Source organism: Eriocheir sinensis, chromosome 5 (genome assembly GCF_024679095.1).
Source record: "Eriocheir sinensis breed Jianghai 21 chromosome 5, ASM2467909v1, whole genome shotgun sequence".
In the NCBI taxonomy this organism is placed as follows: domain Eukaryota; kingdom Metazoa; phylum Arthropoda; class Malacostraca; order Decapoda; family Varunidae; genus Eriocheir; species Eriocheir sinensis.
The window spans coordinates 23,194,060-23,206,114 of record NC_066513.1 but is presented as its reverse complement, the minus strand read 5'-3'; the positions used below and the strand labels follow the sequence as shown (position 1 = coordinate 23,206,114).

General features: G+C 51.3%; 1 protein-coding gene across 4 annotated transcripts in view; it reads left to right on the top strand.

The window, feature by feature from the left end:
• LOC126985398 (centaurin-gamma-1A-like) overlaps positions 1-12,055 on the top strand; it is a 116,746-nt gene that overhangs the window by 75,511 nt on the left and 29,180 nt on the right. The window contains exon 1 of one of the 4 annotated variants that reach the window (XM_050840225.1): positions 11,621-11,905. The exons of 2 other annotated variants lie outside the window; for them this stretch is intronic. In XM_050840225.1, the coding sequence (XP_050696182.1) occupies positions 11,860-11,905 (46 nt within the window). In that variant the 5' untranslated portion in view covers positions 11,621-11,859. Of the gene's footprint in view, positions 1-11,620; positions 11,906-12,055 lie in introns of those variants that run through there. One more of the 4 variants, XM_050840236.1, reaches the window with a different exon arrangement.

The window sequence follows — 12,055 nt, the reverse complement described above, 5'->3', positions numbered from 1 at the left end:
TGAAAAGTTTGGGCAAGATCTTGTGTGTTTGTGAAAAGTTTGGGCAAGATCTTGGGTGTTTGTGAAAAGTAAGAGGAAGATTGGGGTGATTGTGAAAAGTAAGAGGAAGATTGGGGTGTTTATGAAAAGTAAGAGGAAGATTGGGATGTTTGTGAAAAGTAAGAGGAAGATTGGGGTGATTGTGAAAAGTAAGAGGAAGATTGGGGTGTTTGTGAAAAGTAAGAGGAAGATTGGGGTGTTTGTGAAAAGTTTCGGCAAGATTGGGGTGTTTATGAAAAGTAAGAGCAAGATTGGGGTGATTGTGAAAAGTAAGAGGAAGATTGGGGTGATTGTGAAAAGTAAGAGGAAGATTGGGGTGTTTGTGAAAAGTAAGAGGAAGATTGGGGTGTTTGTGAAAAGTTTCGGCAAGATTGGGGTGTTTATGAAAAGTAAGAGCAAGATTGGGGTGATTGTGAAAAGTAAGAGCAAGATTGGGGTGATTGTGAAAAGTAAGAGGAAGATTGGGGTGTTTGTTGAGCTGCAGCAAGATCCAGTGTGCTCAAGGATGCATGTCAACAAATAAGAGCAAAACCTTAGGCGTGTATGAGAACGCTGGCGAATTTCGGGTGTTTTTGAGGCACAAGGGCGGATCCAGGGTCTGGGGGGCTGTGGGCGGGGCGGAGACAGGAGGCGAGGCGAGGTGGAGCCGTGGAGGGTGTCGTGCGTGAGGGTGGAGGGTGTAGCAGGGTGGAGGGAGTAAGGTATGGCAGGGCGGAGGGTGCTGGGTGTAGGGTGTCGGCGGGCAGGTTACCGGTATCATCGCGGGAGTCTGGCCGCCACAATGTCGCGTGATTGATGACAACAGTGAACATTACGGCCACACCCGCCGCCCCGCCCCGCCCTGCCCCGCCCCCATTGTTCCCCACCGCCGCCTTGACCTCCGCTTCCCTGTGGACACTCGATACGCGTTTTTGTGGCCCCGAAAAACTGAGTGATGGGACGGTGATGACGGGGAGGGAGGATGGGAGGTGATGAGACAGCGCGTGGGGGCATGTTACGACCACGTGGGGCACCGTGCACATACACACACACACACACGGCTCGTGGAACATTCTCCAGCCAGTGCCCGCCTGACGAGGTCTCCAGCGGAGCGTCTCGCCTCGCCGCTCCTCCGTTGGGCTGGTAAACACGCTGAGCCGAGGAGAGGCGCTGATCACCGCCGGCGCCGCTGGCGATATGTATCCAAGGGGCAACGCGGCCCCGGGGGCGGCATGGGGGGCGTGTGCGTCGGCGGGGCGGGCGTGTTGACACAGAGCGGTGCAGTATTGGTTTAGGTGCGGCGTCGACCCGCCTCATGGCTGCATTGTTGGCGGGGCGGCAGCCATCCAGAAGAACGTGTGAGTGAGAGCCTTTCACGAGACTCGGCGGCTCCCAGACACCTTTTGTTATGCCTCCCCCCGCCTTCCCCACCTCTCTTCTCCCTCCCCCTCCCGCCGCCTCCTTCCCGTGCCGCATCTGCCTCGGGCCGGTACATACACGCGCGTGCCGCAAGAACACGCGTCATGCGCCTCCGCCTCAGCGCGCCTCGCCCCCCGCAGCTCCTCAGCCTCCCAGGCCCCGCCGGACCGTTGGCGGGGCATACGGCACACACTGCGGGGCCACATGAGTCATGGTGGCGGGTCTCGAGGCTGCTGCCCCACCCGTGGCCCCAAGGGGTGGTGCGAGGCCCCGGTGGAGGCACAGCAACTACCCTGACAACAGCGTGTTGTGACGCCATCATCTTAGCGACCTCGTGGCCGATCCTGCACGCCCCCACCCCTCATCCCCCACCCCCGCCCCATCCCCAAACCCCAGACCCTGGCCCGAGGCCCTCGCGCCACAATGGCCCGTACCCAGAGTCCCACGGCACAATGGAATTTTTTACGGACGATTTTTTGCCGGCGGTGTAATGCTCTAGTTGCTGAAGAAAGGCTCCTGTTTACGTTTTTCTCGGAGTTCACGTTCGGCGGCGGCAACGAAACCTGGAGGCGGCGACACACGTGCTCTCCCTGCCCGCCTGCCGCCGCCGCCGCCGCCGCCGCCCTCATTCACAGAGGCCTACAGTACATTACCATTATTATTAGCATTACTGTTATTACTATTACTATTATTATCATCGGCAGCAGCAGTGGGTGTGTCGGCGGCCGTGCACAGCTGGACACCGACGTCTTTATGCCGCCGGCAGACGGGCCTCTTGTGACGGCTGTCCCCCCCCCATCCCTCGCCCCTTCGTCGCGCCCATTGAGCGTGTGTGCAAATCTCTTGAGCCAGAGGTCTAGGCCCGCCGCCACCTGGGCCCTCGCCCCTAGAACACCCGCGGGCCAAGACAGTGCTATGTGCCCCGGGCGGCTCGGCCCCCTCGCCGTGCTCCAGCCCGGCATTGTGACCCTTGGCGGCAACGTCGGTGTACTGTTGACGCCCCGGCTGCCCTTATTACGGGGCCATTGTGCACCGTCTGGCTACCTTGATATCATCTCCTCCCAAGCAAATGATCCCCACTAGATCATTTTTTTCAATAGGATGCTTGAGAACTAGGCTGCCTTATCTAGGGTAGGCCTCCTGAGCCCCCGTGAGCCGCCCTGGCCTGCCTGGGCCTCTGTGTCTGTGTGTGTGAAGGACAACGGCTGCCGGGCCCCGCGCGTCTCACCTTTCCTTATTACCGGGCACCGCCTCGCCGGGCGTGTACCGTGCCTCACCGCGCCGCGCGGGGCCGGAGGAAGGGGGAGGGAGGCAGGCCGAGGGGGAGCCGGCAATCCGTAATGAGCTAAAAGTCGTCGTCAGGGAAACTTAACGAAGGTGTTGGCGCCTTAACCTCGTGCCCTGCGCCCCGCCCTGCCGCGTCACGCCACTCTTCCTGCTGGTGCTGGTGCGTGCGTGGCTGCCCCGCCCCGCCCCCTGCGTGCTGGGAGGCGGCAGCCGAGGCGTCCAGGCCGTGGCGGTGCTGCGTCACGATGGGATGGCGAGGGCCGAGGTTTATAGGGCCATTTGGCAGGGCGGGCCTGGTGCCTCCCTGGATGGCGCTGGGGACTCCTAAGGACCTGGGGGCTTGGTGCATAGGCGGACTCCGGCGGGTCTTAGGAGGGGGCCATGAAGCTCGTGAAGGGGCGACGACTTTATCTCAGGTCATTTGGAGCCTGTGAACCGTTCTTGAGTGTGAGTTGACGGCCGATACGTGAGTTATACAGGAGAGGAATGCGGCGCTTTCCTTCAGGGTGTACCAGGGGGCAGGAGGGCGTGGGGGAGCGGCGCCCCTGAGTCCTGGAGGCGTGTGGGTGATGTTGATGTTCTGAGGCGAATGTAAATAAGGAAAGGTTGTGAGGAGTGAGGGAGAAGAGGAGGAGGAGGAGGCAAGGCTGCTCCCCATCACCTGTTTGCCCGTTTGTCTTCTTCCTACCGAGGAGAGAGAGAGAGAGAGAGAGAGAGAGAGAGAGAGTATTATTTATGTTCACGTTTTATATTACCTCTCTCTCTCTCTCTCTCTCTCTCTCTCTCTCTCTCTCTCTCTCTCTCTCTCTCTCTCTCTCTCTCTCTCTCTCTCTCTCTCTCTCTCTCTATCTCTCTATCTCTCTAATCGACAGCTCTCTCTCTCTCTCTCTCTCTCTCTCTCTCTCTCTCTCTCTCTCTCTCTCTCTCTCTCTCTCTCTCTCTCTCTCTCTCTCTCTCTCTCTCTCTCTCTCTCTCTCTCTCTCTCTCTCTCTCCATCCTCGAGTGTTCCGTAAGAGGCGAAAGAGTTGAAGGAAAACAAAAAACAAGAAAGAACAAAACAGAACCTTGAGGCACGCCGCACCACGATCTATTTCCCCTTCTTCCCCATCACCTAAAGAGCATAACACTGGTGAAGAGGGAGGGAAAAAGTTTTGTTTAGCCCCTCTACCTCCCTCCCCCTTTCTAAGCACACCTACGAGAAAGCTCCCCTGTGCTGACCCTTCTCCGCTCTCTGTGATAAGCTCTTGTGCTGACTTCAACGTGTGTGTGATAAGCTTAAGTTTTTGGCTATTCGTTTATATCGTTTTCAGCCGCCGCCACTGACCCCCACTCATGTATGAATGCATGGAGCCCCTCGTCCTTACTCCCCGGTGTGATAGGCTCTTGCTGGCCATTATGAGGGCCGCTAATGGTGACTTTTATGCCTATGATTCCTATGGTGAGAGGAAGGAGATCAAGGGCTGTATATAAAAAACGATTCCCCGTAACGTGAGATGCCTTTTGAGAAAACAGATGTACACGTCGGTATTTTCGAATGTGTTGTGTGCGATAACAGACCTTCCCTGACTGCTGAGTTGCCATGCTGATCCCCACTTCGGCCTTTCAAAAGTCTTACTGGCTATCCTTGCTGTGCTGAGCCTCTTACAAGCCTCCTGATAACCGTTGCTGACTTTCCAAATGTCTTGCCATGTAGCTTGCCGACGCCCTGCTGACTTTTATCCGCTGTGTTGAGTTTCTTTCTGACTATGCTGGCTGACCCTCGCTGAGTTTTATGTTACTGGTTGACTCTTTGCTGTCTTGATGGTGCTGCTGACCTTTGCTGAGTTTCATGCTGCTCGCTGACCCTAACTGAAAAATCCTTTTGCCTATAGTGTGAGTCTTCGTGTTAGGCCTTCCCGTGGGCAGAGGAAGAGTAATTAAGGCAAGGCTATGGACGGGAAATTAGGTAACGATGGGTAAGTGGAGGTGGAGGGGGGCAAGGCAGGGATGGGTTTGAGGAAGGGTGGAGTAGAGAGTGAGGTGGAGCTGGGTGAAGGGAGGAGGAGGAAGCGAAAAGTGGAGAGAGGATAACGAAGAAGTGTACAGTGATGAGAAAGGGAATAGGGATAAAAAAAAGTGTATGGAAAGAGGAAGAAGAAGAGAGTGGTTGATAAATGAGAAAAGTGAAAGAAATTAAAAGGCAAGGATAGGAAAAGTGAAGACAGGAAGGAAAAATAGTCGTAGAAGAAAAGGAAGAGATGAAGGAAGGAAGAAACCAATCATTATAAAGAGAACCAAAGAAAATAAGGCATAGAGGAAGAGGGAAGAGAAATGGTCACAGAGAAAGAAGAAAAGGAAAGAGAACGAAGGAAGAAAAAAAATGAGATAAGGAAAAATCGCTGAGTGAAAGAGGAAAAAATGAGAAGGAAATGTGTGTGTGTGTGTGTGTGTGTGTGTGTGTGTGTGTGTGTGTGTGTGTGTGTGTGTGTGTGTGTGTGTGTGTGTGTGTGTGTGTGTGTACTCGTAGATCAAGTTATTTCCCGTAAGAAGCGTGATAATGATAAGCCGAATGTGACGTGATTGGTATTATGACAAGGTTAGTGAAGATAGTAGAAGTAATAGTAGAAGTAGTAGTAGTAGTAGTAGTAGTAGCAGTGGTAGTTGTGGCAGTAGTGATAGTAGTAGTAGTGAAGGTGATGAGGTGGTGGTGGTGGTGGTGGTGAAGGTTGAGATTGTGATACGAAGAGGTGGCGGTGGTGGTGATAAGTGGCGATGTGTGGTAACAGGAGTGGAGGTGGTGATGAAAGAGTGGAAATAGTGGAAGGGAGACGATCCAGAACACACACACACACACACACACACACACACACACACACACATACATACACACGTTACACAACCAAATGGAACTGAGTCATGCCTTAACTAAAATCTTCCTTCCTTAGATAACCGTACAAGTGAAGTAACCAACCCTCACTCTTCACTTCTTTTCCCGTTTTCTGTTCCCTTTAAAGCCACAAACTTATATCACGTTTGAACCATCACGACTTAAAAGGAAATCTCTTATCTCTAATATTTTAAGGGTATTCATTTTCTCGTTCATTTCTGCCGCTTTTGTTCTTGTAAATAAACACGAATTGGCTATTCTTCTCTTTAATAATCCTGTGCCTTATCTCTTCCTCCTCCTCCTCCTCCTCCTCTTCCTCGTCCTCCTCCTCTCGTTATAATAGTGATAAGCTCTTAAGATGACGTGGATCTCTCTTTAACTCTTTAAGTCTTCCCTTTGTTAAGAGTCAAGGGAGGAGGTTCAGATTCCTTCTCCCATTTTATAATCTCTTTAAAGTCTTAGCTAATCCTCCCTTCAGCAATATACAACAGAAACGTTTGATGATGGAGATGAACCAGTGTCTCTTTAACTTCCTTGGTGTGTGTGTGTGTGTGTGTGTGTGTGTGTGTGTGTGTGTGTGTGTGTGTGTGTGTGTGTGTCGGAGTGACTCAAAGAAACAGTAACTTATTCAGTACCGCAGGAAGTGAGGAGGAGGAGGAGGAGGAACTGCACATGGCATACCGAACACACACACACACACACACACACACACACACACACACACACACACACACACACACACACACACACACAGTTTAACCCTTCACGAACACACGTATACCTTCATTATGCATAAAACACACACACACACACACACACACACACACACACACACACACACACACACACACACACACACACGCATCACGCACACTCTTTTCCTCCCCCCCCCACATACTTGTTCACGCCCACACAGGTACACATACAGGTGGAAACAGAGGGCGCGTCACTGCCGTCACTCTGAACGTCGTATGTCAGTGGAAGGGCGTGTCGAGGAAGGGGGGCGTGAAGGAAGGGGTAAAGGGCGCGTGTGGAAGGAAGGGATTGAAGGGAAGGAAGGTGAGAGAGGGAATATGATGAAAAGGGAGAGAGTAGCTGGGATGAAGGGAGGAAGATAGATAAGATAGGGAAGATGATGAAGAGGGAGGAAAGGTGTTGAAGAAAGCGAGGGAGGGAAGAATCTGAGAGCGAGGAAAGGGAGGGAAGTAAGGAGATGAAATGGTATTGGTGAGGAAGAGGAGATGAAGGGGAGATGGATAAAGGAGAGAAGAAAGAAGGGTTGAGAGAGAGGAAGGTGAACAAGGGGAGGAAACAGGGGGGTGAAAGGGGAGGAAAAAGAAGGAAGGGAGGGAGGGAAGTAAGGAGATGAAAGGGTATTGGTGAGGAAGAGGAGATGAAGGGGAGATGGATAAAGGAGAGAAGGTAGAAGGGTTGAGAGAGAGGAAGGTGAACAAGGGGAGGAAACAGGGGGGGGGAAGAGGAGGAAAAAGAAGGGGGGGGAGGTAACGTGACTTCTTGTAACAGGTGCGTGTCTGTCACCCGTTACCTGGAGTGGCATTGGGGGGACTCACCTTTACTCCCCTACTCCTTCCCCTACCTCTATATCACCCTTACACGCCCTTGCACCCCAAAACCTTGCCCTTACACGCTCCTCCCTCACCCTACCCCTTACATCACCCTTATCATCTTGCCTTCCTCCCCAGCACCTTATCCCTTCACTCCCCTCCCTTACTCTCTCCCTTCACACCCCTCCCTCATCCCTTACCTTACTCCTGTCTACCCCTACATACCCCTGCACCCCAACATCCCTCCCTCACCTTATCCCTTACATCACCCTTGTCACCCTCTCTTCATCCCCAGTCTGCCACGTATCCCTTATCCCTTATATCACTCTAATCATCAGCCCTTTCCCCCCTTCCTCCTCAGTCAGCCACATATCCCTTTACCCCGTCAGTCGCATATCCCCTATCACACCCTCCTCCCCCCCCACCCCCCCACCTTCCCCTTCACCACGTTCCCCATTGTCATAAGGTGCGGGCGCTGCAATCACGTCCCCGCCTCACCTGGATAAGATAAGACAGTCGTGTGCTGGTCTCAGGTGGGGAAGGTGTGGGTGAGGGCAGGTGAGCGGTGGCGTGGACTACAGGTTAATTGTTTTTGCTCCTGTTTTTGGTTCCTGTTGTTCTGTTTTGCTTTTGTTATTGTTTTCCTCCTGTTTGTTTACTGTTATTTTGTTTCCCCTTTCCCCGTAGTTATTGGGTCCGTTTTTGTTGTTATTTGTATTCTGTTGTTGTTCTGCCGTGATTTATTTTTCTCATCTGGTCTTTTTTTTGTTTTGTATTTGTGTTTCTATGGAGAGATTTTTTGCCCCCTCTTCCATTCTATTGCAATTTTTTACAGCGTTATTGTGCTGTCCTAACTGTGCTGACATTCCATTCCTCTTCTATACATCATCTTTCCATTGTTCTTCCAGCTCATTCTTCCTATTATTATTATTGGCTGTTCCTCATTTTTTATACGTAACCCCTTTCTCCTCCGCCTCCCCTTCCTCCTCCTCCTCCTCTTCCTCTTCCTCTCCCCATACCAAACCATCAGATCAGAACCGTGAGTCAAAGTTGAAGAGTTTCCGTTGTGTGTGTGTGTGTGTGTGTGTGTGTGTGTGTGTGTGTGTGTGTGTGTGTGTGTGTGTGTGTGTGTAGATTTAGACACGTAAGACAGGTATTCCCACACACCGCTTGACAGGTAAAGGTGTTAGAAAGCCTGATAATGGTGCTTACTGAGAGAGAGAGAGAGAGAGAGAGAGAGAGAGAGAGAGAGAGAGAGAGAGAGAGAGAGAGAGAGAGAAAGGGGGAGCAAAGTGTAGTCCTTATTTTCATGATATTACCTCCCTGTTCATGTTCTTTCGTCATGCAACCCACTGATTGTAGAAGTAGTAGTAGTAGTAGTAGTAGTAGTAGTAGTAGTAGTAGTAGTAGTCGTAGTCGTAGTCGTATCAATAATAATAATAATAATAATAATAATAATAATAATGATAATAATGATAATCGCAGCGTCACGTGTTAAACTTTGGTAATCAAACTCGTACACACACACACACACACACACACACACACACACACACACACACACACACACACACACACACGTCACAAATTTCTTTTTTTGCCTTGGTACTCTTGTTGTTGTCCTTGAGTAAATGACGTGAAGGGGGGGGGAGTTGCGTGCCAGACGTAAGAGGGCATTGGGAGGGAGTGTTGCGTGTGTTGAGTGCGTGAATTAGTGCGTGACGCCGCCCTCCGCACACTCTGAATCCTTCCCCTGTATTTACCTACCTGTATTCCTCCCTCTTACCATACCCCTTAACTTTACCTGTATATTACCTATTGTTTGAAGATGGGAGGGGATGGGAGGGCGATTCTACTTGTCAACCCTCTCCCTCTTACATAACTCCATACCTGTGCCTCATTATGTCACTTATTACCTGTTTTCGCCCTGTCTACTCACCTGTCTATCCCCTACCTACCTGTTGTCTAGTTATGGGATCTTACCTGTCAGCCTTCCCACCGTACCTAAACCTCCTACCTGTCCACCCGTAGCCTTCATTATGTCACCGATTACCTGTTTTCACATGGACATTTTACCTGTCTGCTCGCCCCCTTTACCTTACCATTATCCTTCTATTTGTTTACTACCTGTTGCCACGAGGGTTGTTTGAGAAGAGTAGAGAGGAAGGTAGGAGATAGATGGGCCTTGCGTGTTAAAGGAATTGGAAAGATGGAAGTGGGAAATGATAGAGGGGTTGAGGGGAACATCGTAAGGTATAGAAGAAGAGAGGAGTAACGGGAAGAAAGAGAGGAAGAGGAAAGAAAGGGGGAAATAACTACGATCAATGACTCAACAGTAGCATAGACTAACAGTACAACGCAGAAGAGGAAGAGGAGGAAAAAATAGGAATAAAAAGAAATTGGTTTATATAAATGGTTATGTTTTTCTCCCTTGGATTTTGCCTCCTCCTCCTCCTCCTCCTCCTCCTCCTAATCGTGCGTCAAAGGAGTGATTCCGTTATCACAGCGACAATAGACTGAATGTAGATAGTAGTAGCAGCAGTAATAGTAGTAGTAGTAGTAGTAGTAGTAGTAGTAGTAGTAATAGTGGTAGTGGTGGTGGTGGTGGTGGGTATGGTGGTGATGGATTTTAATAATTTTCTGCATCAAACAAGGGAGATCAAAGTCCAAAACCACAGAAAAAATGGCTCTTTGTTCTGTTTTTGTCACGTTTGATATCGGATTATAGGACATTGTCTTCTGCCATTGTTGTTGTTATTTTTTATTATTATTATTATTGTTTGTTTTCTTTGTCTTGTGACGTAGTAGGTTCGCGTGACTTTGTTTTGGTTAGCCCCTCCCCTCCCCTCCTCCTCTCCTCTCCCTCCATCCCTCTCCATCTTTCCTCCCCTTCCCTCCCCACACTTTCCCCTTACTTCCTTTTCCGTCTTTAGTTCCTTCCCTCTCCTTTCTTTGCCTCCTATTCCTCTCTGTCTTTTCTCTTTCCCTTTTCTCTTTTCGTCCCTCTTCACCCTCGCTTAACTTTTCAATCCCTCTCTTCTGGTTCTCTTTCCCTTCGACCTTTTTCCTTTATTCCTCTCCCCTCTCTCCCTCGCCTTTCTCCTTCACTTCCTCTCTATCCCCGGCGCCATATGACCTATGCAGAGTGAGGCGCCATGATTTTATCCCAATCAATCAATCAGTCCTCTCCATCCCCTGTTCCCTTCTCCCTATCCTCCCTCTTTACCCTCCCTTCATCTCCCTCTCCTTCCTCTCCCTTTTCCTTCCCATCCATTCCCCCCTATCACCCTATTCTCTTCTCTCCCATCCCCTTTATCCTCCTTTCCTTTCCTCTCTCCCTTTCTCTTCCCATCCATTCCTCCCCTATCCTCCATTCACTCGATTCACTTCTCCCTATCCTTCCTCTTTATTCTCCCCTTTCCCTCCTGGCTGGGTGTCAAGTCTGGCCCGCCCACTCACGCCCACCCGCCCCCGCCTCACCCACGTGTTGCTGACGAGTGTGGGCGCGGGGTGGATGCTGGTGGAAGGTGATGGTGGTGATGCCAAATTTGCTGAGAAAACACAGCCACCACCACCACCACCAGCACCTCCACCACCACCATCACTTCCACCTCCACCATCTCCACCAGCTGGCAACCACGAGGTGTATGACGATCGCTGTGAATGCCCGCTACCCACACCCACACCCACGCCCACGCCCACGTTCATGACCTACATCCACACTCCCACAATCATTATAATACTTATTCTGTCACTCCCACAGTATCATAAACACACCCACACTTACACCCCCCCCTCTCCCCTCACACCTGTAAAATCCAACCTAATTAATCTTACAGGTAGATGATGCACAGATATATACTTACGGCTCATCATCTTACGGGGCTCAGGAACACCCCAGTAACCTCACCTGTGCAGCCACCCTAATTAACTCGCAGGTGGATGGTTGCGTGTACAGTTACCAATGCACCTCATCCTCTTACCTGGGGGGGAAGAGGAAGAGGAGGAGGAGGAGGTGGAGGTGGTGATTAGAGGGATATTGGGAAGGAAGACGGTAGGGGGGGGGGTCATATGGGGTGGGAGGGGAACGAGGGGCGGTGGTTTGGGCTTGACATAGACGGGCGTTGGGTGTCCTATAATTAATGTCCGGTGTGTGTGTGTGTGTGTGTGTGTGTGTGTGTGTGTGTGTGTGTGTGTGTGTGTGCATAAGAGTGGGAAGCCAGACGTGTCATGAGGGAAGGAAATGGCTCGTGATGTTTCCAGCAAGTTAGTCACTGGCCCATATTTACCGAGGCTCATGGGACGGGAGAGGGAGAGACGGAGAGGAAAGGAGGAGGAGGAGGGAGATGCGGGAGGCTGGCTGGCTGGCGAGAGGTAGTGGTGGTGGTTGTGCTCTCCTCCCTCTCCCCGCCTCTCCCCTACCCTCCCTTCCTCTCCCTCCCGCGCTCTCTGTACTCTCGGCGCCTCAGTTTGTCGGCGGTAGAAGGCGGGAACGGAAGCTGTACTCTGCCTGTGCACGCGCGAGCTGTGACTGACTCCGTGTTTCCCGCGCTTACCTGCCCTTACGTTGCTTACCTGTGCCGCGCCCTAGTGCTTGAGGGACGCTCGAGTCACCCCAGCACCGCCCCCAGCAGGAGAACTCGCCCCAGGAGTAATAGACAGGGCTGAAGGTTGACATTCGATGTTAAGTGTTTCCCTGGACCAATGAAGATCCCCTTTCTGAAGGAGTCTGCTCGAGTTAACATTATGGGTAAGCTTACACACGCCTCCTCGCCCTCTGCTTCACTTCCACCCTTTACCTCTTATCCACGTCCCCTTTCTCATACTTATCATTTTCTCTATTCCTTTTCTAGATCTTCTCCCTCTTCCTCAGCTCTTCATATTCTCCCTCTTCCTCAGC